The sequence below is a fragment of the Pseudoliparis swirei genome, chromosome 7 (assembly GCF_029220125.1).
Source record: "Pseudoliparis swirei isolate HS2019 ecotype Mariana Trench chromosome 7, NWPU_hadal_v1, whole genome shotgun sequence".
Lineage (NCBI taxonomy): Eukaryota > Metazoa > Chordata > Actinopteri > Perciformes > Liparidae > Pseudoliparis > Pseudoliparis swirei.
Window position 1 is genome coordinate 10,647,400 of NC_079394.1, and position 26,864 is coordinate 10,674,263.

At 45.5% G+C, this 26,864-nt stretch overlaps 1 protein-coding gene across 1 annotated transcript in view; it reads left to right on the forward strand.

Moving 5' to 3' along the window:
- Positions 1-26,864, forward strand: part of cux2b (cut-like homeobox 2b) — a 97,513-nt gene that overhangs the window by 35,340 nt on the left and 35,309 nt on the right. Inside the window, exons 2-3 of the mRNA XM_056417994.1 lie at positions 1,191-1,301; positions 4,142-4,189. Coding sequence (XP_056273969.1) covers positions 1,191-1,301; positions 4,142-4,189 — 159 coding nt within the window. The remainder of the gene's footprint in view (positions 1-1,190; positions 1,302-4,141; positions 4,190-26,864) is intronic.

Sequence of the window (26,864 nt, forward strand, 5' to 3'; positions counted from 1 at the left end):
CATTTCCCCTCTTCTTTTTCTTCTTCTTCTTCCTCGCGTGATGATTTATTAAATTGCCTTTAAGTAAGACGGCAGATTAATTAAAACACAGTCAATTTAATTTCCCGGCGTCATATATAAATTCGCAGTGGTAATTGAATCCCCCCACTCCACTTTTTTTTTTTTACACTCTAACCCAGCGGTTGCGAGAGAAGATCCTCATCAATTACCGAGTATTGCAGTCAAAACGAAGAAGAGGAGGTGAATGTACAGTTGTCCGCTGCTCGGTTCAGGAGAGCAGAGTTTGAATCTGTTTTCTTTCTCTCTCTCTCTCCCCCCCCCCCCCCCTGTTTGCTGAAAGAGCCGGGAATTGGATGACTGATCGATAATATTGGATTTGTGGATGGCATGTGGTGCAGCTGAGTCCAGCATGAATTCAAGGTTCTGATGAAATGCTTGGCTACACAGACGGCTTTGAATAGTGGATCAGACATGTTGCCGGGGTGGAGCTCTCATTTCGTGCAACAGAGACGTGCAAAGAGGAAGAAGATGTGCATGGACATTAATGGAATAGCCATCAGGGCTGTTGTTGCAGCAGAAGGGTAATTTGGTTAAAGCTATGGAGGCTCGCTGTCACGTATTGAAAATCTGTGCCGGATCGATGTAAAGATTGGCGCAGGTGATGGGAGACAGATTGAAGAGCGGGTGAAAATAGATCTGACCCCGAGGTAATTACAACGAGGCGTTTGTGTGTTTGAATCGGGTCTCGGCCGGGCTTAAAAAACAGCCCCTCATTTTAGGAGGAAGCTCTATTTGTTTGCGAGAGTGTATGTCAGGTTATTGGGACACGTGACTCCCCACCGGCCCTCCGCTGTCTCCCTCCCTCCCTCCCCTCCCCTCCCCTCCCCTCCCTCGCTGGCGCTCCATAGCTGTTGCAAGCGTATTGATTATTTCAAATACTGATTATCTAAAAGGCCTTCTGCTACTGTAGGCATTGGATTTATTTTGGCTTAATTATTTATGGGCCAGGGCTAGCTGTAAGTATTACTGCTGTGAGATCATGAAGGATTACATTGTTAATATTCAGCAGTGTATTTTTATTTATGTACACTCTAAGCTTTCCTGGATGAGCGTTGGCAGCCTCCCTAAAGTGCCGTCTCTCCCCGCTCGCCTCCTCTCACCGTCCCTCTCTCTTTTGTGTGTTCTTGTAGAGGGAGCTCAACTCTGTAGCGTCTGAGCTGGCTGGTCGACAAGAGGAGAGCGAACATTCCCACAAGCACCTGGTAGAGCTGAGCCGGGAGTTCAAGAGAAATGTCCCCGAGGTGAGTCTAGACCCCCCCCCCCCACCTCCCCCACCCCACCCACATTCTCTCAACTCTATGTGTCTTTTTCCTCATCTTCACGTCTGCAGCAGCTGTCTGTGTCACTGCCGCGACTCGAGCCCCCGCATACACCTTTTGTACAGGGACGTTATTTCTTTCTTTTGTAAAATCTGAATGAGTATATATTAATGACGCACGGCCCTTGAGAAAGCAGGGTCAGCCCACTCTTCCTCTTCCAGTAGTTAATATTTAAATGCTGCGGCCTTGCAGCAACGATGGCCTCTGGCTGGGTTTGCTGAGGGGTCAGGGGGCTCGTTTACAAAAGGTAGCCACAACTTTGCCGCTTACTTTCAACTCCAAATCTAAGGCGGCAGTTTATGAAAAAGTTATTATCTTTGCGTCCGAACTGGCAGCTGATATTGACTTTCTCCTAATATCTGTGATGTAACAGTCTAAACACAATCAGATGAATGTTATTAAGCTAACAAGCACCAGCCCTCCAACATGACGATCACAAACCCACTGTTTGTGCTGCTTTAAAAAATATATATATATATATATATATTTGTATAATATTTGTATTATATATATATAATATTAGCTCTAAAACATAATATTATATTATTATTATTATAATAATTATATATAATATTTCCTTTTAAAATGTTATACATATATAATATTTTATATATTTAAAAAAGTATATATTATATATATAATATTTTATATATGTAAAAGAAATATATATATATATATATTATTTTATATGTTTAAAAGAAATATATATTATATATATATTTAATTTGTATGCATTTTTAGAAACATTGTAAAGGATAGGTTGATATTTCTAAGTCTTAAAATATTGCTCACAAGCCCATATATGTTGAAAGAGTTCTCGTTAGCTGTAAGACATTTTTCATTCCAATGAAAGATGAGGCACATCATCGCTCTCTGCAAACATGCATTCTAAAGTTCAGCTCAAGCTAATTTGAGGCTTCATCTGTCTGCGTTGGCCAAATTAAGTGTAGGTCTTCCAGAATTACACTCTCTTTCGTACAAGATGTGTTATTTTCCTCTGCTGCTGCAGCTTAGCAAAGAAACTTTTCCTAACTCTGAATATTTTCTTCAGCTGAACTTTATATGAGCACAGAACCTTGGAAAGTGGTGTCTTTGTGAGCGGCATGAACAGGACAATGACAGCAACCGTTAACTCTTTCAGCGTGAATACTGCACTCTTACATTCGCCACCACCCCCCTGAATATGATCAGCAATGCACATGTTTAAATATTACAAACACATTGAACTAATAAGAACAGCTGGACATGCAAATGTCTGAGATGATTATCCTTCTGTACTCCACCTCCCTGAGCACCGACGCTTACACTGAACGTAAAGGTTCAGTTAGTAACTTCTACAGAAAATAACTTTTTGTCATATTTACTGAAACTGTCACTTCATCCTGCATGAGGCGGATAATCTGTGAAAAAGCTCTCGCTCCTCTGCCTCACCGTAGGCATTTGCAACATGTCACCGCGCCTGAAAGAAGAACAACAAATCACACGTCTCACGCTGTGGCTGTCAATCACGGCTCGTGAGACTCGTGAACTCTGATCAAACTGTAAAACTAGGCAGCGCTGATCAAATATGAATCAAAGTTCTGTTCTAGCGTCGAGTATTTCCCACCTCAAATGCTTTCAGAAACATATTCCAGTGTACTGTTGATGTGTGAAACGCTCCGGCCGGGTGTTTTTTGTCTTGACTGTTTTCAACATGGCGGCAGTCACATACTTTTACATTTTTACAATAAAACAGTAAACTACTGTATGTTTCCAAAAACATACATCGTGAGAAATCTATGCAGTAACAGAAGCTTGATTCATATGTGATCGGCGCTGCCTAATTTGATGAGATCAGAGACATCTCTGATTGGTCTAGTGCACGACTGTCAGGATCTAGGGACAGTTTGAGCAAATATGTTTTATTTTATACAATTTAACTACTGAAGTTATTTCAGTAGGAACATTATGCCTCTGTCACCCAAGTACACATATGTGTGATCAATTGCTAATTATTTTTAATAACACAATATTACGACACTAGCGTTTGCCTAATTGTATTGGTCATTAAAAATTAGTTGATGTACCTCAAAGAAAATTGAAATTTATGTTAATTTTTTAGCATTATATTGATTTCTGTCCACTTAACTTTTGTTCGGCAAAATGGCAAATAAGGTACTGATTGTACTGAATACACAAAAAGCTAAATCTATACATGATACAAATGTGACTTTTGTCCTTTTTTTTAAAATCATCTTCTTTGAAATGACGATCCATTGACATCCAAGCTGAAGCCAAAGGGAATATTTCTATATTTTATAAATGAGCCCGCTGGCTATTTTGCTGTGGCTACGCTGCCCGTCTATCTCGGCCCGAGTCTGTAGTGTGGTGCTGTAATCTTGTCGGTATAATACAGGCGTTTAAGAGGGATCAGGCTGTCACCACTGGCAGCACAATCCCCTTACCTGAGGCTGGGGGAGCTCGCACAAGTCTGGATCTCTGAGCTCTAGCGCAAGCTCCTGGAAAGCCCCACTTTTCAAACATGCCCACTCAAACCCTTTAAGTTTAACCACTAATACCCACAGCCCATAGCAACATACCTCACTCGCACACACACACACACACACACACACACGCGCAGTGTAAAAGCAGCAATGGAGGGAATCCATTAACATTACAGCTTCCCAGTCCTCTTTTCATATGGAGCTCACCGGGGCCAATCTGGAGCATCTGCAATATGGAAAATGCTGAGACCGAGTTTGCTTTTTTTGATTTGTGCATAGGAGGTCCGGGAGATGGTGGCACCTGTTCTCAAGAGTTTCCAGGCCCAGGTGAGTCTCGTGACATTTCACACAGAGATGAAACATTTACAGATTCTGCAGAATAGAGCACACAGTGTCTAGAAACCGCCACGTGGCAGTTTTAATTGATGATTTCCTCGGCTTTCCGTCGGCTTCACATTGTAAAGTGCTCACACGAGAGATACCCCTGCTGGATATTATATGCACACTGACCGGTTGCAGATCAGCGCGCCTCTGGAATGGATGATTCGATCAGGGCGAGGAATCCATGGCATGCTTTCCGTGTTGCTGCTCATCTGGTGCTTATTGACTGATGCCTTTTCTGTCAAAGAGAAGTAGCATCTATCTGCCATTAGATGATCAGATATCTGGCTTCTCATATTTTCTCGGCTGAGACAAGCCCTCATTTCCTGTTGTGATGGTGCATCCACCGTGCCCCCTCTGACGTCGCCATATTGAAAAAGTCATCTGATACCCACCCAAGACTCTCCTCCATGCCATTAAACCAAGGTCATAAATCACATTTGTGAGCCGCGTTATGGTCGGCAACGCAGAGGCTTATGGAAATGATACCACAAATATGTTTTCAGTCTCGCCCTCCCCTCTAAACTCCCGCTCAGCACTGACCTGAAAGCCCTATCGTCAGTACACTCAGCATGGATTGTTCAGTTCTCTTGGAAGTGATTATTGGCAGATTCTTTTTAATGCTTTATAATTGACTGAGCCCGAGCAACCGTGTTCCCTGGCAGGAGCTATCACATTCTTCAATACTCCACCCCGCGCCGCTACTGTGGTTGATTTGTGTGCTAATTCAATTACTCTCACTGTAAAGTCGCACAAATATCAGAAGCACCCTTCCATGTCTTAATTGTGCAAACAGGAACCCACAGGATTAATGGAAGCATCATTGATGTCTGACAACTGGGAGTCTCGAGATGTTTCATAGTCGATAAAATAGATGGCTGATAATGAGCGCTGGTTTCCCTTTTTCTTTGCTTGTTACCCGCGCGCCTCTCTGGGTCCCTCTCGGTCTCTCTTGTGTAACTTTCACGAGCTTGTGCGTGGTGCACATTGATAAGTACGAAGAAGAAAAAAGGACCACGGCTGTCTCTTTTTGATCCGGAGGTGCGAGCGAGCAACTCGGCACGCCGTAATAATATAATCCTCGGGTGTTTTCTGATACACTTTGACCTTATTGGTAATGTCAAACAGCTTGCGGAGGCTGGTGAACTTTACCCAGCGGTAGTCTGCGCGACCTGAGTGTCAGCTGTGGGACCTGGACCTGCTGCTGCGGGGGGGATGTGAGGAGAAGGTGGAGTAGGAGGTGCTTGTTTGGCTGTGTGGTTTGGGAGAGAATAAAGCTCCCCTGCAGCTGCACTGTACAGGTGGTGAACGATATAGTGTGTGTGTGTATGTGTGTGTAAGGGTGCATACATGTGAGGAAGAAATGGGTCCTTACTTCCACAACCCCCCGTCCCTCCTCCTCCTCCTCCCCTCCTCCCACTGTGGAGGCCCAGAGGAGTGCCTCGTGGTATTTGGACCCTCATCCTGCCACTTCTAAAGGAGAAGTCGGCTCCTTTGAAGTGTTTGCGACATGACAGGTTCTCTTTCTTTTCCTTTTCATTTCAATGTTGCCCACCCACTTTTTTCCTCTCTCTTCTCCCGTCCAATCTCGCCTTCTAATTATCGCTAACCAGGCGACTGATTAGAAACACGCTGCCGACCTAGTTTTCATTTTTCCGAGGAGCGGGAGGAGGAGAAAGGGTTAATCCCCGAGCTGGTGGCTGTCATTGGTCGCTTCCCTCCTTCTTCTCCTCTTTTTTCGCTCTGCTCTCCTCTTTCTCTCCCTGGAAGTTTGCTAATGAGGTCCCGTCAGAGCTGAGGAGAGGTGTTAATTTGGCCTTGTGAAGTAGGAAGGAGATTAAGGACAGTGAGGAGCTGAGTTTACGGCTTAAAATACACCGCTGTCCTTATTAATCCACAGGGCCCTGGGAGACCAGCGTTTTTGGTTTCATAATGAACACTGTCTTATAATGAAGGTAATTTTAATACAAATTTACGGAGGAGCAGAAGAAGAGGAGACGGTGCACGTCTCCGTGGTCTCGGGCACACCGAGGGACATGACGGCGATCTCTCAAATAAGCGACCGCCGGAGAGACGGGGGCCCCGTCGGACCCCGCCGCTCACACTCGCTGCCATCTGAACGTACAGGAGGCCAATCGGAGCTCCTCAATACAATTTACACCTCCATCTCACTTCAGAGTGTAAACTCCCCGCAGGATTTAACCTTTGTGAGGCGGAGAGAAAAAGAACAAGAGCAGATTTCTCGTATATTTGTCGTCTTTTTCTTGTTGTTCTTCAGGAGAGGCAGATTCCTCCTCACACCCAACCTGTACCGATGTGAATATCGGGACCCACATTAACCAGTCTTTCTATTTTCCTCCTCCTCTCCTCTCGATATCGTTTGGTGCGAAAACAGCAGTGCGGGTCCCTAATTACTGAAACTTGCTTTTCAATGATAATCCGTGGAGTAATTTAGCGTGCACAATGAGAGTTGTGGTGCTTGCGCAGATGGAGATTCTGATAAATAGTTTGTAACGTGTAATTAGCAGCTCTGCCGGTTACATGCCATTAACCCCTCGAGCTCAGGAATCATTATTGGTCCTCATTATCAAGTAGCAAGGTATGATCGAGCTGACTAGACATCAAAAACATCAAACGGCTATTAAAGTGCTGCGCACGGGGGGGGGGGGGGGGGGGTGGACACCTGTTTATGTCCAACTGTGCCATTTCTTCCCCTGAGGTTGGGAAGTGATGATGTGGGGGAAGACAGTGTTTTTGTGTGTGTTGTTTTTGTTGTCGCTTTTTTTTTGCTCTCGTCTTTCCACGAGTGCACACGGGAGGTATTCTGACTATACAGCAGCTTTTGAACTCCATAAAAAACGGAGTAAAGAAATCTAAAAATGGCTGCTGCTTCTCTCATCCAAATGACTCACTAATGCACATGCTAGGAAGAGAAGGACATTTTGTGAGCTTTGTGTCACAGAATGTTTTCTATCAGCGACATTGTCAAAACATGACACTGGAAAGGGAGGAACGGTCGCACTGGTTGTTGGGAGTGTCACATCCATCTGCGGCTGAGTCTCCAACCTGAACCCAGTCGCGTGAAGCATCTGGCGGATGATGTGACCCGAGTCGCGCGGCGTGTTTCAGAGTCTCGCCCTGAGCTCGCCCGCCACGCAGCGAGGTAGGCAGGCAGACGCCGCCTTTGATCATCCATCGAGAGACGACCAGTTCTTCCTCCTTTTTTGATTAATTCCTGAAGGAAATGATAATTTCTCTTGAATGTATGAATATGTTATGAATAGTGGAATGAATCAAAGAGTAAAAGATGATAATTAATTACAGCGCTATGATAAAAGGCTGTGGGTGTTATGACGCAAGCTTCCTCCGTGTCATTATGAGAGGCTCCGTAATTACCTTTCTGCACGAGCCAGCGCTCCTGGCGGCGCTGGCGGTGAGAGTGCCGCTCACTGAGTGAGTCTAACGGTCATAAAGCTTTTCCCTGCCTAATTGTCTGAGGGGCTCTATGGCACTTTCATAGATGAGGGACTGCGCCGTTAGGAAAAAAGCTCAGCGACGCCACAGCTTTTCCAGCTCAATGAAGACAGATCTTCATCACAGGCTAAACCTCGCGGTTATTAGGTACAGATTGCTTGAGTGGATGGCTAACTTGGGAAGATGGGGTCGGAACAAGTGAGCGGCAGAGTCATACGGTGTGACATAAAAGCTGCTGCTGCACTACACACCGTTTTAAACACAGGCTCGTGTTGATTCCCCTGTATATTGTACATTATGGGCCCATATTCCTGCTAATGAAGTGAGATCCCTGCCTCACAGTTACCTCTGAATATTCCCTGTGCGTTATTATTCATGCCCTACCTTATGTAAGGGGCATTTACAACATTCTGCTGCTCCTCTCACTCAATCCCACTCTCTTCCATCCTGCCCCCCCCCCGGCGATGGCCAGACTGCTCCATTCTGGGCTGACGAGGTATCTCTAATGCCTGTCTCCTGCTCGGCTGTCTCAGGCTCATTGAGCAGCAGGCTAGGCCCAGGATCTTCAGGCCATTACCGATTCACAGCACGTCCAGGCCTCCAACCTATTGTGGGGAACATAATGGGCTCCAGGGCCATGTAAACCACCGGCTCCCTGCTCCTGGTTTATCACTTGTGTCCTTTTCATACTAAGGAGAGGGAAGGAGGGTGGGAGGCAAGAAGGTAGGGAGAGTAGATGGAGACAGAGCACAGGGGAAGGGATGTGGGACAGGAGGGAGGTGTAATTGGACATTAGATGGTACCTTCCTTGAGTCTTTTACATTCTCTGCATCTCCAGAGGGTGAATGTCCTCGCCTGAAAAGCTGCTCTGACCCAAGCTCAATTCAACCAGGAGAGACGGGTATTTTAAGAGCTTAACAATAATTTATTTTCAATAGCATATTGAAATCGTGCAAAGTCTTTTTGGCGATTGGACTCCATCCTGAATGAGGATAAGCTATTGGGGTAGAGATGCTGATATCAGCACAGGCAGCATCCCCCCCATGGAGTCCAGCCACTGGTGGTGGTGTAGAAGAAGAGTTGCCGTGACGCCGATTGGAGGAGCCTGGGGGGGGGGGGGGGGTGCCTGGGGTGAAGGAGGGTCGCAACTCGCAACCTCTTGAGCTGAAACGACAACTGTCAGCAGCAGAGGAGAACACATTTTAAAGTTTTGACAACGACGCTGTGATTGGCTTACAGAACATCGCTGCCTCTAATTGGTTGGTTCATTTATCGTGCCCGCCCCCAATCAGCTGATGGAGTCATGGCTGCTAGACTAAGAGACTGCTTGTGAATGAACCAGCGTGTAAAGAATATCTTCCTGTCTGAACTTTCGCTGAGCTACATTAGACTTCTGTTCACTCGTTATTACTTTAAAGTTTGCTTTAATTGATTATGATGAGTCAAAGACAAACAAGCTTCTATGTAGATATTGATATTGGATCATGTATTATACTGTGCATCTTATCTCTGATACTTCTTCTCATCTCATGTCAAATGAACACATGGACCAGTCGATGTTTTTCCTCCCGTCTTATTTGAAAGGCAGTGGTGCTCTTTGGGAGGCCGACTCATTTAATGTCACAGATCCATTTCAGAAAATCATTTACAATAAGCTCCTTTTGTTATTTTCAGTGAGTTACTTGTTGTAATAACTGTGCATTGACCTAGTTGGTTCTACACTTTTGAAGTGAGCCAATGCAATGCGTTGCTGAACAGTGGCCACCGTGGTTAGAAAATGACAATTACAGAATAATAATGAATGCAAAAAACACAGTGCAGACTGAACACAACGTGAATCTTAAAGGTGGTGAGATTGCCTATAAATTAATTGCATACGAACAGAGTTGCTCTAGGCAGTACGCATTGAGACAAAGATGCCTTTGCAGTTATTGCCAATTATCTCTGAGCTGTCTGACTCTGAATGTACAAAGAAAAGCAGAAGAAAGAGAGAAACCGGACTAAATTTGAGTGATGAGGAATGACTTTCATGAACTGAAAACACATAGTTAAACATTTAAAAAGACAAAAACACAGACTACACCCAAACGCCACAAGACTGTGGTCGTGAACTGTCAACCACTATGTAGCCACGTCCCCTAAAGCATACCATGTGGTCCTATTTCACTCAAAATGGGACAATAGTTTACTGAATCCACATCATGCTGTAATGAAGAGGCCTTGAAACAAGTGAGACCATGAACTCATGTTTACAAGGTTTACTGAGGTATAAATCAAATGAAAAGTAGGGTCATTTTCTCATAGATTTCCATACATATATTTTCTCTCATGAATTTGACTTTTTATTATGTCAGAGGAAAAATGTGTTGTACTTTTTTTTGTAAAGTGACATGCAGTAATCTTGCTTTAAAGCTGAAAACGTAGATGCTATCTAAGACTGAAACGCAAGCAACACAATACCGCGGAGCATATTTAAACAATACCCTGCAAAACACCATCAGTCTGTCTCTCAGAAGCTCAGAAAGTAACATCAATTCAGTCACTGGCAACATGAAAAAAACTAAACAGAATTTGGGTAGCAGTTTTCGGCAGTGCTGCGCCATATTTCAACTCCAGATTGGAGCCTTTGGAGAAGTTTAATACATCTGACTGCCCTTGTTTGTTTCCTGTGTGGTGACTGATTGTTGTGATTCTGCCGGGTGTTTTTATGCTGAGACGCCTCAACCTTTCCATCAGCCTTCCCAGTGTCAGTCTTATCCCTCCTCTGCTGATCTGATGGCATGTGTGTGTGTGTGTGTGTGCGCGTGTGTGTGTGTGTGCGTGCGTGTGTTGCCGTGTTTGTTTTCCTGTCCTGACTGATGCCCTGTCGGAGCGTCCCAGTTGGGTGTATTCATCATTATGGATGCGTGTTTAGAGCCAGGGATGCACACCAGGTAAAGAAGAGAGAGAGAGAGAGAGAGAGAGAGAGAGAGAGAGAGAGAGAGAGAGAGAGAGAGAGAGAGAGAGAGAGAGAGAGAGAGAGAGAGAGAGAGAGAGAGAGAGAGAGAGAGAGAGAGAGAGAGAGAGAGAGAGAGAGAGAGAGAGAGAGAGAGAGAGAGAGAGAGAGAGAGAGGCGTTATAAATAGGCACTTGGCTCTCTAGCCATGTGGAATTGATGAGTTTCAGCACATTCTGCTCTGCAGTGCCAGGTTTAATTTCTACCGTCCTGACAGCACAAACCTCAGAGCCCGGAGACGTCACGCCTGACTGCCGCCGCTGTGCAAATGTTAGCCGTGTTTGAGGACGGACGCACGGCGCCGACTGCGCTGCGCTCCTATTGGGCGTCTGGCTGGGTGTACATCCGCTCCTCTAAACCCGTGTCACCTTAAGAGACAGGCAATCACACTCCCCTGCTGACCCCTTCACCAAACAGACACTCACCAGCAGCAGACAGTAACTAATCCGAGGGGCTGTTTCTGAGATAGCCGGCCTCAGTCTAACATGGTCAACTACTTGTTATGAGACAGGAGAGGGCCTCCCCCCCCGCCCCCTATTCTCCCTGCAGGCATCCAAAGTCAGAGAGCAGCAACAGTAGCAGTAGCTCCCCCGTCTCTGGGATTCTCCGGCTCCTGGCTCGCTCTCGGCTGCTGGCAAGAGAACAGTCAAATTAGCCAATAAAAATGTGTGAAATCGGTGGCTCGGCGCCGGCAAGGACATGCCAGGAGAAATAAACATCAGCGCTCGTACACAACCAGGGAAAGGCTGATCCCAGGGCGGAGAATCCTGAGCGGCGCACAGACGGCGTCAGAGAGCAACGGCGCGTCTCCGCTCCATCGAGCAGCGAGGCCCGGGCCTTGGATCAGGCCGGTGGCAGCACCGCGTCCAAGAGAACACGAGCTTCTGTCAGAGGATGCACGGCCCTCATGTGTGCTCGGGTGATTTAATTCGCCCTGTTCATCTGAGGTGTCCACCCCCCTCCTCCCCCCACCTGGTCAAGCAATACCAGTCTTCATTTCACATGATGCTTCGGCTGTGAAGTTTAATTTCAGCGAAATCTAAACACGCTAATTAAATATCATAACTTTCTGAAGAAGGTTCCTTGTTAAGGCACCTGCGATTTTAATTTAGACTTCAAAAGAGCGAAGACTTTAAAGCAAATCTATTGTTTTTCATTTAGACCGGCAATTTTCTTTTCTCTGCAGTACTGCGGTACGCAGTTATGATTGATCTGGTAATTAAAATATGCAGAGAGGGAAAAATATGAACTGCTCCTTTTTCACTTTTTTTTCCTCACTTTTTTTTGTGTTGTTTTAGAAACACAGCCGACACATTTTTCCGTCTCTTTTCCAGCACAGATAATTAAATTTTGCACATTGATATTCTTTACCCGGCGCTCATCGGCCTCATTATTGTTCCATTTTCATCTTTCTGGTGAGAGATCGATAGATTGATAAAATGATGGAGTCTATCTTAAATAATGCAAGCGGAGAAAAGTTACACTTACTTTGCTGCTGGAGAAGTGTTTGAACTCCTATTACTCTTTCAAATTGTATTTAATATCCCGTGAAGGGAGATCTCACAGCATCACCTGATGCTGTAAATTGTTTATTCACTTTTGTGCTGTCGCCATGCAAAAAAAGAAGACAGAAATAAAGACGCAGCTCCTCTCAACTTTCAGTGGACCTATGGTATATGAGATGATGCTTGTCAAGGCTAAATGATAAAGAAAGTGGCAATTCAAAGAAAGACGGCGTAAAGTAGGCCAATTAGTACCTGGGGAACATTTTGCGAGGAGAGATTGCAGCTCCAAATGTCACATGCACGCACATTAGGACCGATTGTTTATAATATGACCTGACAGTTTGGGTCTCTGTAATATGGGATTAACTACAATACTAATTAACATGTGGCTCTATTAAAACAAGCAGCGGCAAGTGAAATCACTCTCTACCGGGGAGGGGCTCGTCCCTTCTGATGCACACGCCGCATTAAAGTGTCGCCTCTCCACAACAAATCAAATGTGTTTTTACACTTACGGGCTGCTTCTTTTATTCTTATCTTGCGCCCCCTTAAATCTATAAGCCCACACATCAGAGTATTCATTGGCTTTGTCAAAAGCAGATATATGTTTTAAAGTGCCGCCGCAGGGCTCTGTGTTTCATTCGGGGACATTAAGTGGCCACCGTGGCCGGAGGAGAGCGTTAAACACGTCCTCAATTAAAGCAAAGTTACTTTGCATGTCCCCTGTAATTGGGTCTCGGTGGATTTCGAGCTCCAGCTCTTCATCTGGAGGGATGGCCCCCCCCCCCCCCTCGCCTGGAGTGGGGCCGAGGAGACGGCCAAAGGGAGGAAGCTGCTGGTCGCCGGGCCCTGGACGCTCGCAGCTGGCAGAAAGGAGCAGGAGTCAGCCGTGTGGAGCCGGGGAGCCTCAGACCCGATCGAGAGGCTCTGTTCCGCAGCTCACAGGACACATGGAGGCCAGGAGCTCCACGCACGAGGCTGCAGCACCAAGTTAGGAGTGAGGAGCTGTGAGGTTCTGGTACTTCTTCTATTTCATCCTACTTTATACTTTAATATTGCACAACCTGTCAGAGGGAAATATTTTGCTTTTTACTCCACTGCAATAGGTACTTACTATATCTCATATTAAGATTTTACATTATAACATATACTAAGCTTTTATAATACAACTCAGTGGTAAAGATGAAATCAGTATTTAGAAACTATTGTATTGGTACTGATGCAAAAGTCCAGTCTCTAGAAAACCTGATCAAAAGGTAATCTGTAGGTTTTAAGACTTTTTATATTAGTACAGTGATTATATACATTCAAGCAGGTGCACCGAAGCACATTAATATTGAATAATAATAGTAATTCTATACTTTATTTATACAGCTAATTATGCAAGTTATGATCAGTGCTTCTTTACAGGGTTGAACCAGGATTAAAACATTTCAGAACAGTGTGAGGCAAATCAAATCTGACAATGTTTAGGTTAGATTCACATGCATCTTTTTTTAGATATTGTAAATGGTGATGTTTATTGATACAGGGAATGTATAGGCTAAAATAACTGAAAAGGCAATATTAGTTTCACGGTCTTCTTCAAAATAGCAAACCTTGGAGACTTCCATGGGTCGCCTGAGTGTGTGATTGGTTCCGTGTGTGTGTGTGTGTGGGTGTGGGCGTGTGTGTGTGTGTGGGCGTGTGTGTGTGTGTGTGTGGGCGTGTGTGTTGCGAGACATGTGAAGGACAGCTGAAGGAGCGGTGAGATCCAGCGATGGGCTCGTTTTATTACATCTCATATTGAGACCAATCTCTGTCCGTTCACCTGAAGGACGGCCAGCTATTCCCTCACTAAATTAGCCTGCCGCTGTGGTGGGAGAGGGCGTCCACAGGCGCGCTCTGACCCGCACACCCAATCACTCACACACACACACACACACAGACACACACACACACAGGCGACCCACGGAAATCTCCAAGGTTTGCAATCCTGAAGAAGACCGTGAAACTATCACTGATGCTGGTTCGGTGAGTCACTCAATTGTATATACAAGAAAGTCACATTTACACACATGAATCCGTGTCCCGCCTCCCACCATGTGTGTGTGTTTGTGTGTGTGTGTGTGTGTGTGTCACAATGCATCTCCCTTTTAATTCAGCGACGCATGGCGTTTTGGCCCATGAACACACCGGTGGCTTCGAGGGCGAACATGAGCGTTCATGCTCTCTCCTCCCTGATGAAACGTCTTTTTGGAAAGTCTTTTTGTTTTTTTGTGTGTGTTCACTCACAGCGGATGTTCTAATGAGGCAGAGCCTGAAATAGCGGTGGGGCTAGCACTGCAGAACGATGACATCCCATGTGAGAACTTGCCCAAATCACAGTGGCTGCAGCCGTGCGTCAGGTTTTTTATTTATAACCCGCACGGAATTGTCCTACACTGAGCATATGGAGGGTTATGTAACGCTCAGCATCCAATAGATAACCCCTAAAGTCAGGGCCTATATTTAAAGCTTGCTGAAGAGTTGTTTCTGAGGCTGCTTACGACGGGGTTATTAGCATGTCTGGATTACAATGATCTAACAAAAAGAATAAATACAAAGACAAAAAACACGTGTAGTTCTCGCTTACCTCTAGTGGCGTCCAGCCGGTATTAATTCTGCTTTATTTGCCCGGGTTTCAAAATTCTCTGAGATTTTTCGTCTGAAAGACATTTTGCCGGTAGTGCTCACAGCAGTGAATATGACATTTATTTTCTTTAAATTCAGAAACAGCATTGCTCAGGATAACCAGTGGTGTCAGCTGACCAGTTGCCCCTTGTTGTCCCTAGAGATCACGGTTGAAGCGCAGAGCTTTTGCAGCTGAAGCCACCAAACTGTGAAACACATTGTCTGTGACTCTTAATCGGGCCCCTAAAGTGCCTGTTTATAAAATCCCATCTTAGAACACATTTTTATTATCTGGCTTTTAACTGCCTTTGAGAGTTGCCGCTTTATAAAGTATTATAGGAATAAGTCCCAGAAACCTGAAATCTGTTTGCATGTTTGCACTTCCAGGTCAACACAGGTTTAAAAAAAAAATTGTTTTTGGTTCGATGTCCGGATGAAACTTCGAGGTTAACACGAGCTTCAGAGATTTGAATGTTTTGCTCTACGTTATAAAGTACATCAGTAAATAATAATAAATAATTTTACTTTCTTGATGATTTATTTTACATGTGGTCATCTGTTGTTGGTTTTTTAAATCTGCTTTATACATAAACTTGGATTTGGATTAATAGCCTCTCAAATATACTTTAATTAATCATTCTTTGGAGGGAAAAGTGACTCTTAGATATAGCTGCTCACAGCTTATGTGACATAATAATGATGCCAGGAAATGTATCAACACTGGTGAACTGACCCTTTAACACTGTTTTAATGCTATAATTTTAGCCGCAGTTGCTCAGATATGCATTTGAAAACCACATCAGCTTTTCATGTTACAGGAATCTCATCCGATTAGCCTTCATTCACTCAAATTAAAATGCCACCTCGCGCCCGTCGCATTGTATACGAGTCATCGGGCAGGAAAGCCGGTCATTACAATCATGACATCAAATGCCTGGCAGCAGAGGTCAATCAGTGTGCATTAGCCCAACAGAGCTCATTTGTTTACAGCTTTTAGTGGCGTGTTGGCAACAGCGGACATGAGCTTTAGGCTGGCGTCCAGCGGGCACGGAGGGCCTCCCAGCAGAGCGGGAGCGCGATGGGCTTCGACCCGCCAACAGATGAATATGAAGAAGAAGAAGAGGAGGTCTTTTCCACGCCCGATACCTGGGAGGGCCGATCCGATACCAGTGTTTAAGTAATTAGCCGTACTCTTCACCATGCAAGAAGGGACTGCGGTCATTCTTTTATGTTGACTTGAACATTGCTCTCTTCGGTATGCAACAACAACATTTATCAAATAAAAACATCGATTAAATGTAATGAATTCTTATTTATGGAATGGTATACAATACCAGATCGGCTATTTATGTTCGTATCATTATCCCTAGATAATGTGTCCCCTTCAACCACTCACCTGGTTCAAGCAGCAGAAATTAATTTCTTCACCCTGGGCATTCATTAAAAAACCTAAAAGGGTTTTGAAGGCATGTCACCACCAGAAAAGACCCCATACTCTTTTTGGGGGGGGGGGGGGGGGAGAGAATCCAGTCCAGTCCAGTCCAGTCTTTCCTCTCTCTGTTTGGCCGCTACACGTTTTAAACTTCGGGTGCCGACATGTTAGTGTGCGAGTTGGTGAGCAGAGGCACACAGTGCCCAAGATCACTCGTCACCCTCACCTGGTGCTAATTATAGCAGACAAAGGCACATTTCGGAGGCACTCTGGTGATCCGTCATCGACAGGCCCTCTCCAGTCTGCCTGGGAGTGATATCTCTCTGTAAAATATGTATGACATCAAAAAGCCTTAAAGGTTATTACAAATTAATAATGAGTAGTGGCCCGAGAGCAGTAAAAAATAGCCTTTCCTTGGTGTCGCGTTTAAATGTTTAATTCAACATGCTCCGGTATGGATGTGGACCGCCTCCCAGCGATGTGTGCAGGGCCCCGAGGCCTCAGCACGATGTCACAGGTCCGGAACAGACAGCCCCCGGACCACCAGGCTCACGCGTATTAAGATAGAAATTCAGATTAGAATGATTCATGCCGACGTGAATGATCATCCGTCTGGAGCCGTCAACTGGTATCTTGAAAAAAAAGAGCCGCATACAGAATTATAAAAAAACACTAAAGGAAGCAGTTTCACTCGCATCAAGCGCAAACTCTCTGCAGACTCTCCGACATCGGAAAGCTCTTTCTGAGTGTTTCTCTGAAGCAAGTCGAATCAGTGGCAGCCCTGAACAGCCCCCCCCCCCCCCCTCACAGTAATGTCTGAAGACACTGTACAAAATTGCCTTATTTATGCCTGTAATGTAAGCTGTCTGTTCTGGTGTCTCTCATTCTCTGCGGAACCGACGACGGTGGCAGCCGAGTCTGGAGTGAATTTGCCGGGCGACTACCTGGGAAACATCAACAGTCATTAATTATGTAAAACTCTTCTCACAGTGGGAGCTGCATACAACTGCAGCGCCTGCTCCTATTAGACTCAATGTACTCTACAATGAGCCCCCCCCCCCCCCCACTGCCTGGGGGCGTGGAGCCGCGACCCCTCCCCCGCCATAGAAAGACACACACGCTGTACAGTGCACACACACACACACTGAATGTGGCGTTCTATTAAGTTCTGCATCAAGGTGTGCTTGTGTTTAGCCGGGGAGGAGAATAACTGGAATCTCGGTGCTGTCTCTCCTCCCTAGTCACCCCATCATTCACTTCTCTCCTCCGCAGGTCCCGGTCGGTCTTTTCTTTCTTTCCCTCTCGCTCTCTTTCTCTCCCCGGCAAGTGTCTGGCTTTCCGGCTTTCTCGCCGCGATGACTGAAATCGGCAAATCTGACAGGACAAATGATATGCCATGTTTGCGAGGAGCGCCGGGGTAAAGGGGGGCGTTGTTGACGGCGCTGCCACGGACGCCGCGCCAGGTTTCTGCTGCTCGGAAACCAAATGACCAACGCAAGGCCCGACCTGAGCTCTCCCTCCGAGCACCGCGATAGACAACGTCAGATTTATCAAGCGAATAAAGGAGCTAATTTCTGCATGTGTTCCCGATCCGTCTTCGGGGTGAGCTACCGACGGACGCTTGTTTGGCAGACTTCAAGTCGTCTGCGCGGCGTCCCGCTCCTCCGTCAGCCACGCGCGCTCTTTTCTCGCCGCGGTTCGAGGCTCGTTCATCAGCCGCCGCTCCTGTCGGCGGGGATGCGGCTCTGGCATGATGTTCCTCCACGCTGAAACAAAGGCAGCGCTGACACCTGTAATTAATTAGGCTATTATGCATTCCGCAATGATAATTGCCTCACTGGAAAGTCACCAGCCTTCTAAGAGGGGAGAGAGAGGAGAGGTGGATGGAGAGCACTATCCATCATAGTGGAGCGCTCTCTCCTCTCTCTCTCTCTCTCTCTCTCTCTCTCTCTCTCCCCTCGTGTCATGCTGTCTCACCTTGACTAGTGTAGGCAGCGCTAGAGAAGCACCGTCAACATGTGTCTGAGGGCGAGAGATGCAGCTGCGCCTCCCCCTTGGCAGCGCTGCTCCACCAGCGGCCTGCCAGGGTCCGTCCACTCCAGGGCTTTGGCTCACATTGGCATAGTTACCACGACACCCCATCTGTTGTCGCTTTGTTCACTAGGGCGGTGCAGCACCAGGATAATGGGGCCACTTTATCTGGTATAATTAGCCCTTACCGACACTTCTCCTCTCTCCTCGCAACAGTTCTCTGAGCTCTGAAATCTAGTCCTGGTGCACACTCGCGTTGCAACTTTTCGCAGGCCTGCCTCTCGGCACATCATGCCTTCATCTGAGTCTCAGCCCCCCCACTGTGCCGTGATGGATACGTTTTCAGCAGACACACTTTCCTCAAGGTGTAGGTCATTCGCTGCATCAAACGTTTGAAAGTGCGAGCTCAAAGAAAATGACAACTTCTTGTCTTTTGATAAACAAAGACATTCAGAAAAGATTGTTGTTTTCTCTCTCGCCGGCTCTTGAATTTGACTTTGCCGTGACTTTGAGGTGTTTTGAGTTTTGCCGAGAGGGAGGGCAACGCGGCGCTCCTGCCGCCTGTTGATGGCGAGGAGGACCCAGAAGGCACCTGCTGTGGGGCGGAGACAGCCGCTCCTTTGATCTGGGTTTAATGTCGTGCCATGTTTTGTCTCTCTCGTGCTGCTCTGTGTGCCTCGTCCGTCCGGGCTTACGTCAGCTCCACCTTGATCTGTAGAGATCTCCTCTCCTCTCAGCCGGGGTCATTATCGGCTCCTCGCTACTGGGACACTGACCCGAGGTCTTGTCTGATATTGAAGTAAAAACACCTCCTGGGTCCGTCGTCGATTTAAATATCTAAGCAACGATTTGATGACAATTGAAATGACGTAGGCCTACAGACACTCATGGTCCCCAGAGGATGAATCTTAGTGACTTTGGTGTTATACGATTTATCGAGCATCACCATACGGTTGACATTAGTAGCTTTTAGGGAAATGTCTTGGCCACTGTGGGATGAACTGTATTACATTATTAGATGTGGTGATTCTCTCACTTTTCATCTTGCTCACTTCCAATAAATGCAAATATCTGTAAACTCTAATGACATCCCCACCCGCCTCAGCTGTCCTGTGTGTGTCGTGCTCGTGTGCTAACACGCTAAACTAAAGTGGTGAACATGGTGAGCGTTATACCTGCTAAATGTTAGCATGTTAGCATTGCTACTGTTTGAGTTTGTTTTCATGCTGACGTCAACGTTGAGCTCAACGCATCGCACCAAACACGCCTCACAGTGCGGCACGGCTAATGTTCATGTTTTGTTGATATGCGAAATGGAAATCCTTCCTACCTCCTCTTCTATGTTTGAATATGGTCTTGAAACCTGTTGTCAAACCGATATCGCTCTGCTTTATAGGCCTGCTATCCAATTCAGATGAGCCTCTCCCACAAGGCTTCCCACAAGTCGAGCTGTGATTTTACTCTGCATCGTTTACACCAGGACCGCTTAAGTGCTCCAAGGGAAAGTTGGTCAGCTCCGGCCATTTATTTGGCTGAGACGGCAGCTCTGCAGCGGCGGCGGTGTCACTCCGTCGTTGGCGCAGCGCCTTGACTGACAGCCGCCGCTGATTGGAATTGACGTGGCGACGAGATGTGTGTCAGTGCTCCGACTGCTCATCTCGCCGGGCATCCAAGAGACGACCACGGCCGCCGCCATGCTGCGACCGCCGCTCTGAGATGGGTGTCACCATGATTAAATCTGCCTTCACACTGAGGCTGTGTGTAGTGGGTGCGTCTGCGCGAGTGCGACTTGACGTGTGTGTCTGCGTGCGTCCCAAGTTCAAATGTGTGCGTGGGCGTGTGGGGGTGTACATGGTTCTCTCACCGTCCGGACTGTATCGCCATCGTGTTTTACCTCTGCCCCTCTACTCCACCCACTCATCCGTCACTCCGCACCAACTCATCTGTCTCCTCTGAACCGACACTCAAGGCAAAAAAAAACGACGCCGGCGGTGACAGCTGCAGAAGTGCTGGGTGACACAAAAAATGTGATCTTTTTTCGCGCTTCTGAAGGGAAAATGATGGTTTGCATTTTAATATGAATATAAACAAGTTTATTCCTTGAATATTGTATACACTGTTAAATAAGCAAATTGTGTTGTCCTCAGTGATCGAGGAAGTCTGCCATTTAGAAGAAATTATTTTGATATCCTTCAAAAATGCATCCAAATGTTATTCAACCTTTTAACCCTTGTGTTGCCTTAGGGTCATTTTGACCCGAATCAATATTACACCCTCCCCCCGCCTTTTGGGTCATTTTGACCCGATTCAATGTTTCACCCTCCTGTTACCTTTATATTTACTAACATATTTTACCCTTTGGGTTCAATTTGACGCCAGCAATTAAAACCTCCAGAAAATTATTAGAATTAATATTGTTTTCCAAGTTTAAGTGTGAGGCACTTTATGTTTGTTTGTTGACTACCGAAAGAACACCAACATTAAACATTGAATGGGGTCAAATTAATCCTAAAGCGGGGGGAGGGTGTAATATTGATTCGGGTCAAAATGACCCTAAGGCAACACAAGGGTTAAGAGCTCTTCAGAAGGCAAGGCAAGTGTATTGAGCACATTTCAACCACAAGGCAATTCAAAGGGATTCACATAAAAGCATCAACCCATAATGCAAAAGAAAACATTAGGAGGTTTGCTCCCTGGTATAACCCTCAGACCCGCAAAACATATAAGAAGGCCCTCCGTAATGCCAGAGCAGCCTATTACTCATCAATAATAGAAAAAAATAAAAACAAACCCAGGTTTCTCTTCAGCACTGTAGCCAGGCTGACAGAGAGTCACAGCTCTGTGGAGCCGAGCATTCCTATAAACCTTAGTGGTAATGACTTTATGAACTTCTTTAATGAAAAGATTTTAACTATTAGGGACAAGATTAATAATCTCTTGCCCATAACCAGTGCCAATCTGTCCTCAAGTGGAATGGCCTTGGAAACCGCTGTATGCCCTGGTGTATATTTGGAGGGATTTTCTCCTATCAACCGTGACCAATTATTTTCAACGGTTTCTACTTGAACACGACTACCTGTCTCTTGGACCCCATCCCGACGAGGCTGCTTAAAGACGTTTTGCCTTTAATTGGCGGCTCTCTATTAGATATTATCAATGTGTCTCTGCTAACAGGCCACGTACCACACTCCTTCAAGGTGGCTGTTATTAAACCTCTCCTGAAGAAGCCCACTCTGGATCCAGAGGTATTGGCTAACTACAGACCGATCTCTAACCTCCCCTTCCTCTCCAAGATCCTTGAGAAAGTGGTCGCAAATCAGTTGTGCGACTTTCTACATCATAATAGTTTATTTGAGAAATTTCAATCAGGATTCAGAAAACACCACAGCACCGAGACGGCACTGGTGAAAATTACAAATGACCTCTTAATGGCAGCAGATAAAGGACTCCTCTCTGTCCTGGTCTTGTTAGACCTTAGTGCTGCATTCGACACCATTGACCATGACATCCTGTTACAGAGACTGGAGCAGTCGATTGGCATTTCAGGCACGGCACTAATTTGGTTTAAATCCTATTTATCAGATCGATCTCAGTTTGTATTTGTAAACGATGCGCCTCGATAACCACCAACGTTAATCACGGAGTTCCACAAGGTTCTGTGCTTGGACCAATTTTATTTACCTTATACATGCTTCCTTTGGGCAATATTATCAGGAAACACTCCATAAACTTTCATTGTTATGCAGATGACACTCAACTATATTTATCGATAAAACCAGAGGAGAGCAACCAACTCTGTAAAATTCAAGCATGTCTTAAAGACATAAAACATGGATGACCTGCAACTTCTTGATGTTAAACTCAGACAAAACCGAAGTAATTTTAATCGGCCCTGAGCACCTCAGAGATCAATTATCTGGTGATGTGGATTCTGTAGACGGCATTGCCCTGGCATCCAACACCACTGTAAAGAATCTTGGCGTTATCTTTGATCGGGACTTGTCCTTTAACTCCCACGTAAAGCAAATCTCAAGGACTGCATTCTTTCATCTACGTAATATTTCAAAATCAGGCACATCTTGTCTCAAAAGATGCAGAAAAATTGGTTCACGTTCGTTACTTGAGACTGGATTACTGCAACTCCTTATTAGCAGGCTGCTCTAATAAATCTCTTAGGTCCCTCCAGTTGATCCAGAATGCTGCAGCTCGTGTTCTCACTAAAACTAAGAAAAGAGATCACATCACTCCTGCACTAGCTGCTCTGCACTGGCTCCCAGTAAAATCAAGAATCACTTTTAAAATTCTTCTCTTAACCTACAAAGCCTTGATTGGTGATGCTCCATCATATCTTAAGGAGCTTGTCGTACCATATTGCCCCACTAGAGAGCTACGCTCACTAAATGTGGGACTACTTGTAGTTCCTAGAGTCTTAAAAAGTAGAATGGGAGCCAGAGCCTTTAGTTATCAAGCTCCTCTTTTATGGAACCAGCTTCCAATTTCAGTCCGGGAGGCAGACACAGTCACCTCGTTTAAGAGTAGACTTAAGACCTTCCTCTTTGACAGAGCTTATAGTTAGGGCTGAATCAGGTTTGCCCTGGTCCAGCCCCTTGATATGCTGCTATAGGCTTATAGCTGCGGGGACGTTTAGGATGCACTGAGTACCTATCTCCTCTTTTTCACTCCTTAAGGATGAATTTTCATCTCTCAATCACACGTTCCTAACTCTACTTTCTCACCGGAAGACCTTTTGACTTTTCGTCTCATGGGGGCATCGGACCCTATGAGACGGCATAGATCCTATCTGCCTGATGGATCGTCTGGGTCGTGGAATTCCTGCTCATGACTACGCCACTGTCCTGTTGAGACTCCGCCCTCCTCCTCCCCACCGCCATCTGCCTGATGGATCGTGGAGGTCTCCATCGTGGAATATGCCTACTATGAACTATTCATACACTCTGTCATATTCATTGAATGTATTTTAACTCTAAATCTGTCCTTCTGTACACATTACATCTATTGCATCTGTCCATCCTAGGAGAGGGATCCTCCTCTGTTGCTCTCCTCCAGGTTTCTTCCCTTTTTTCCCCCTGAAGGGTTATTTGGGAGTTTTTCCTGGTCCGATGTGAGGTTTTGGGGCAGGGATGTCTATGTGTACAGATTGTAAAGCACTCCGAGACAAATTTGTAATTTGTGAAATTGGGCTATACAAATAAACTGAATTGAATTGAATTTAGAAACAGCTAACGACATTCATTTAAACATTAAAAATAGTCATTTAAACATTAAAAACCCCAACAATTAAAAATGTGTTAATATCATTGGTTTAATAAAAGAAAAGTCTGGGTTCAAAGGTGCTGAGGGTCTCAGCAGACCTGCAGCGAGATATGGAATCATGGAAAGTAAAGATAGACAACGTACCAATATGTTATGTATAATATATATATATATATATATGTATATACAGGACTGTCTCAGAAAATTAGAATATTGTGATAAAGTTCTTTATTTTCTGTAATGCAATTAAAAAAACAAAAATGTCATGCATTCTGGATTCATTACAAATCAACTGAAATATTGCAAGCCTTTTATTCTTTTAATATTGCTGATTATGGCTTACAGCTTAAGAAAACTCTAAAATCCTATCTCATAAAATTTTTATATTTCCTCAGACCAAGTAAAAAAAAAGATTTATAACAGCTGAGTGTTTGTCAAGGCTCAGGAAACCCTTGCAGGTGTTTGAGTTAATTAGACAATTCAAGTGATTTGTTTAATACCCTACTAGTATACTTTTTCATGATATTCTAATATTTAGAGATAGGATATTTGAGTTTTCTTAAGCTGTAAGCCATAATCAGCAATAAATCAGAATAAAAGGCTTGCAATATTTCAGTTGATTTGTAATGAATCCAGAATGCATGACATTTTTGTTTTTTGAATTGCATTACAGAAAATAAAGAACTTCATCACAATATTCTAATTTTCTGAGACAGTCCTGTATGTATAATTTAAAATCTAAACAGGAGTAAAGAAACTTCCTGAACGTTTAAAAATGAACCAGCTGACCATTGGCTTGGCTTGAGTTTTTAATGATACGGGGGTTACAATTTAATATATTGCCATATTGTGATTTTAAAATAACGTTTTTATTAAAACTGTCACAGTATAAAGAAAATACCACCATGTGCAGAAACAATCTGAGTAAAGAGCAGTGGCATCTGGATTCACATTGATCAAAGTCTTTATAAACTATTAAACACAAATAGATGGTGTTTTGGGGAATCTAAATAGTATCTCAAAACATAATATTGAGATACTATATTGGTGTGGTGATATTTTCTCACACCCCCATGGGTACCTTTGCCGTCGTGAACATTACACAAGGCTCAAAATGGCGACGCTGAAAATGGAGGACGTTTGAAGTTGAAAGCGGATGTTGTACAAATAAAGATTAGATTGAAGAAAAAAACTACAACACTGCACACGGCATAGAGCGTATTTTGCCTCATTTTCTTGCATTAGGACCATGGACTGGACGTTTGTCGTGAATTTGGTGGATTCTTGTGGAAGCTGCAGTGACGAGTGGTGTTGCGGTGGCGATGGGCTTCCCACTGTTTTGTTCTAATAAGCATGGAGCGGGACCGGGGTTGTTGTGACATCCTGTCAGCCTGTGGGCCGGACTGGCGCTCAGTGAGCGGCACAGTAGGATGGACTCCCTATGATTGTGCACTGACCTTTGCATCGTGGGGAAGATGACAGGTAATTTGGAGGCCTCAGGGACCGTGGAACCATACATCGTCTGTCCCCATACCACCCACCGCACCAACCACACGGAAACAGTGTAACCATGAACACACACACACACACACACAGATATGCAAACACAAAAAATGCAATCACATGTTGTGTACACTCTGGTACAATTGCATATTCACACATACACACACACACACACACACACACAGAGCGCAATATCTGCCTTTCCACCCGCCCCATCGTCACACACTAATCACCTGCATCATCACAACCCGTCCTCAAACAACCAAATCACAGAGGGTGGCAAACTGGTAAGGCAGAGGGGGAAAACGATGATTTCGAGTGATAATTGCATAATCACCAGTTGTGATAATTGTAATTGATGACTGCATAATTGCTAATTGCGCTCTTTACGGGAACCCCTCTTTTCCGTTGTCTGTCTGCGTCTCTGTGTGTGTCGCCCTTCACTCGGCTTCCTCTACTTCATTCCATGTTTGTTCTCCCCCCCCTTCATGTACTTCTCACGCGAGCCTGTTCTCACACACTCTCAGGCGCACACAGTAGCGGGCACTGTAAGTATCCTCACAGGCTTATCAGTAAGTATTTCCCAGCAGCCTCGTCCCAGAGGCTGTGTTCTGCCCACTCGGTTGCTGCTTGAAGAGTTATGGAGGAGCGCTAACAGGTTTCCTTTGTCTCTTGTTACTCCTGCCCCGGGCTTTACTCCTGCTTGTAAAAAGATCAACCTGTGGCCAAGCCCATTCCCTCGGTAGCCATATCCTTTATCACAAATGGGGTAAAAACAAAGAATGTGCTGTGAGCAGGAGCCAGATCTCGCATCCAGAGAGAGAAAGAGGAGATTCTCCAGTTGTCGTCTTTCCTTAAATTGTACCTCTTCATTCGAGCATCCGATCCGCTCGTTTGTGTGAGTGTGAGACTTCTGGCTCTGTAATCCCATGTGCTTGGCTGGAGGTGGATTAGCATTGAGATGAGATGATTCCCTGATCAGCCTGTATTATGCACGACACCTCAGAGTGCTTTGATGATAGCAAGGGTTGTGGTGGGGGGGGGGAGGGGGCGGGGGTGTATCTGTACGCATAGAGGGCGCTAACGCGAGAAGGCATCAGGCAGCCGTGTGATTGATGTCTCCACTCGTGTCTTTAGGCAGGTTAACGGTGTGATTGTGGCGGTAATCTCCGTGTTCTCTCGTTAAAGGATGATGGAGGGCCATGAGACCCCCACGTGTGTCTCTGGAAGACGGAGCCCTTGCTGTTGCCTTCACAGGATCGCAGGCTTTTCACTAATGCAGTGGGGAGCCTCGCTTGATGTTTCTGCGTCGGAGGGAAACGGGGCCAGCCGGTGAGAAGTAGACGACGAGCTGTGGGTTCAGCCACCCGGCTCTCGCGGCCGTGGAGTTCAGGTGTCAAACCAAAGGCTGTTCATAGTTTGTCCGGATGTCACAAAGTGCTCATTGTCACCTTGAAGAGCGGAGGGTTGTTATTGGCTCGTGGCAGACGGAGGTTGGTGGGTAGGGTGTGTTTGTGTGGGTGTGGTGGGGGGTTACATTGGGGTATAGCTGAGTAAAACGACAGCATATAGTGGAGCAGGGAGCTGGCTGAGAGCTCCGGACTATTGCATCTGTATTGATTCGCCTCCAACCTTTTCCATTTTCCATGAACTCCTCTGAGCTGCTCCAAGAGGGACGGATGTGTGTGGGGGGGGGGGGGGGGGGGGATTTGCTTGATCTTTATGATATTTCCTTTAAACATGATGCTGTCGTTA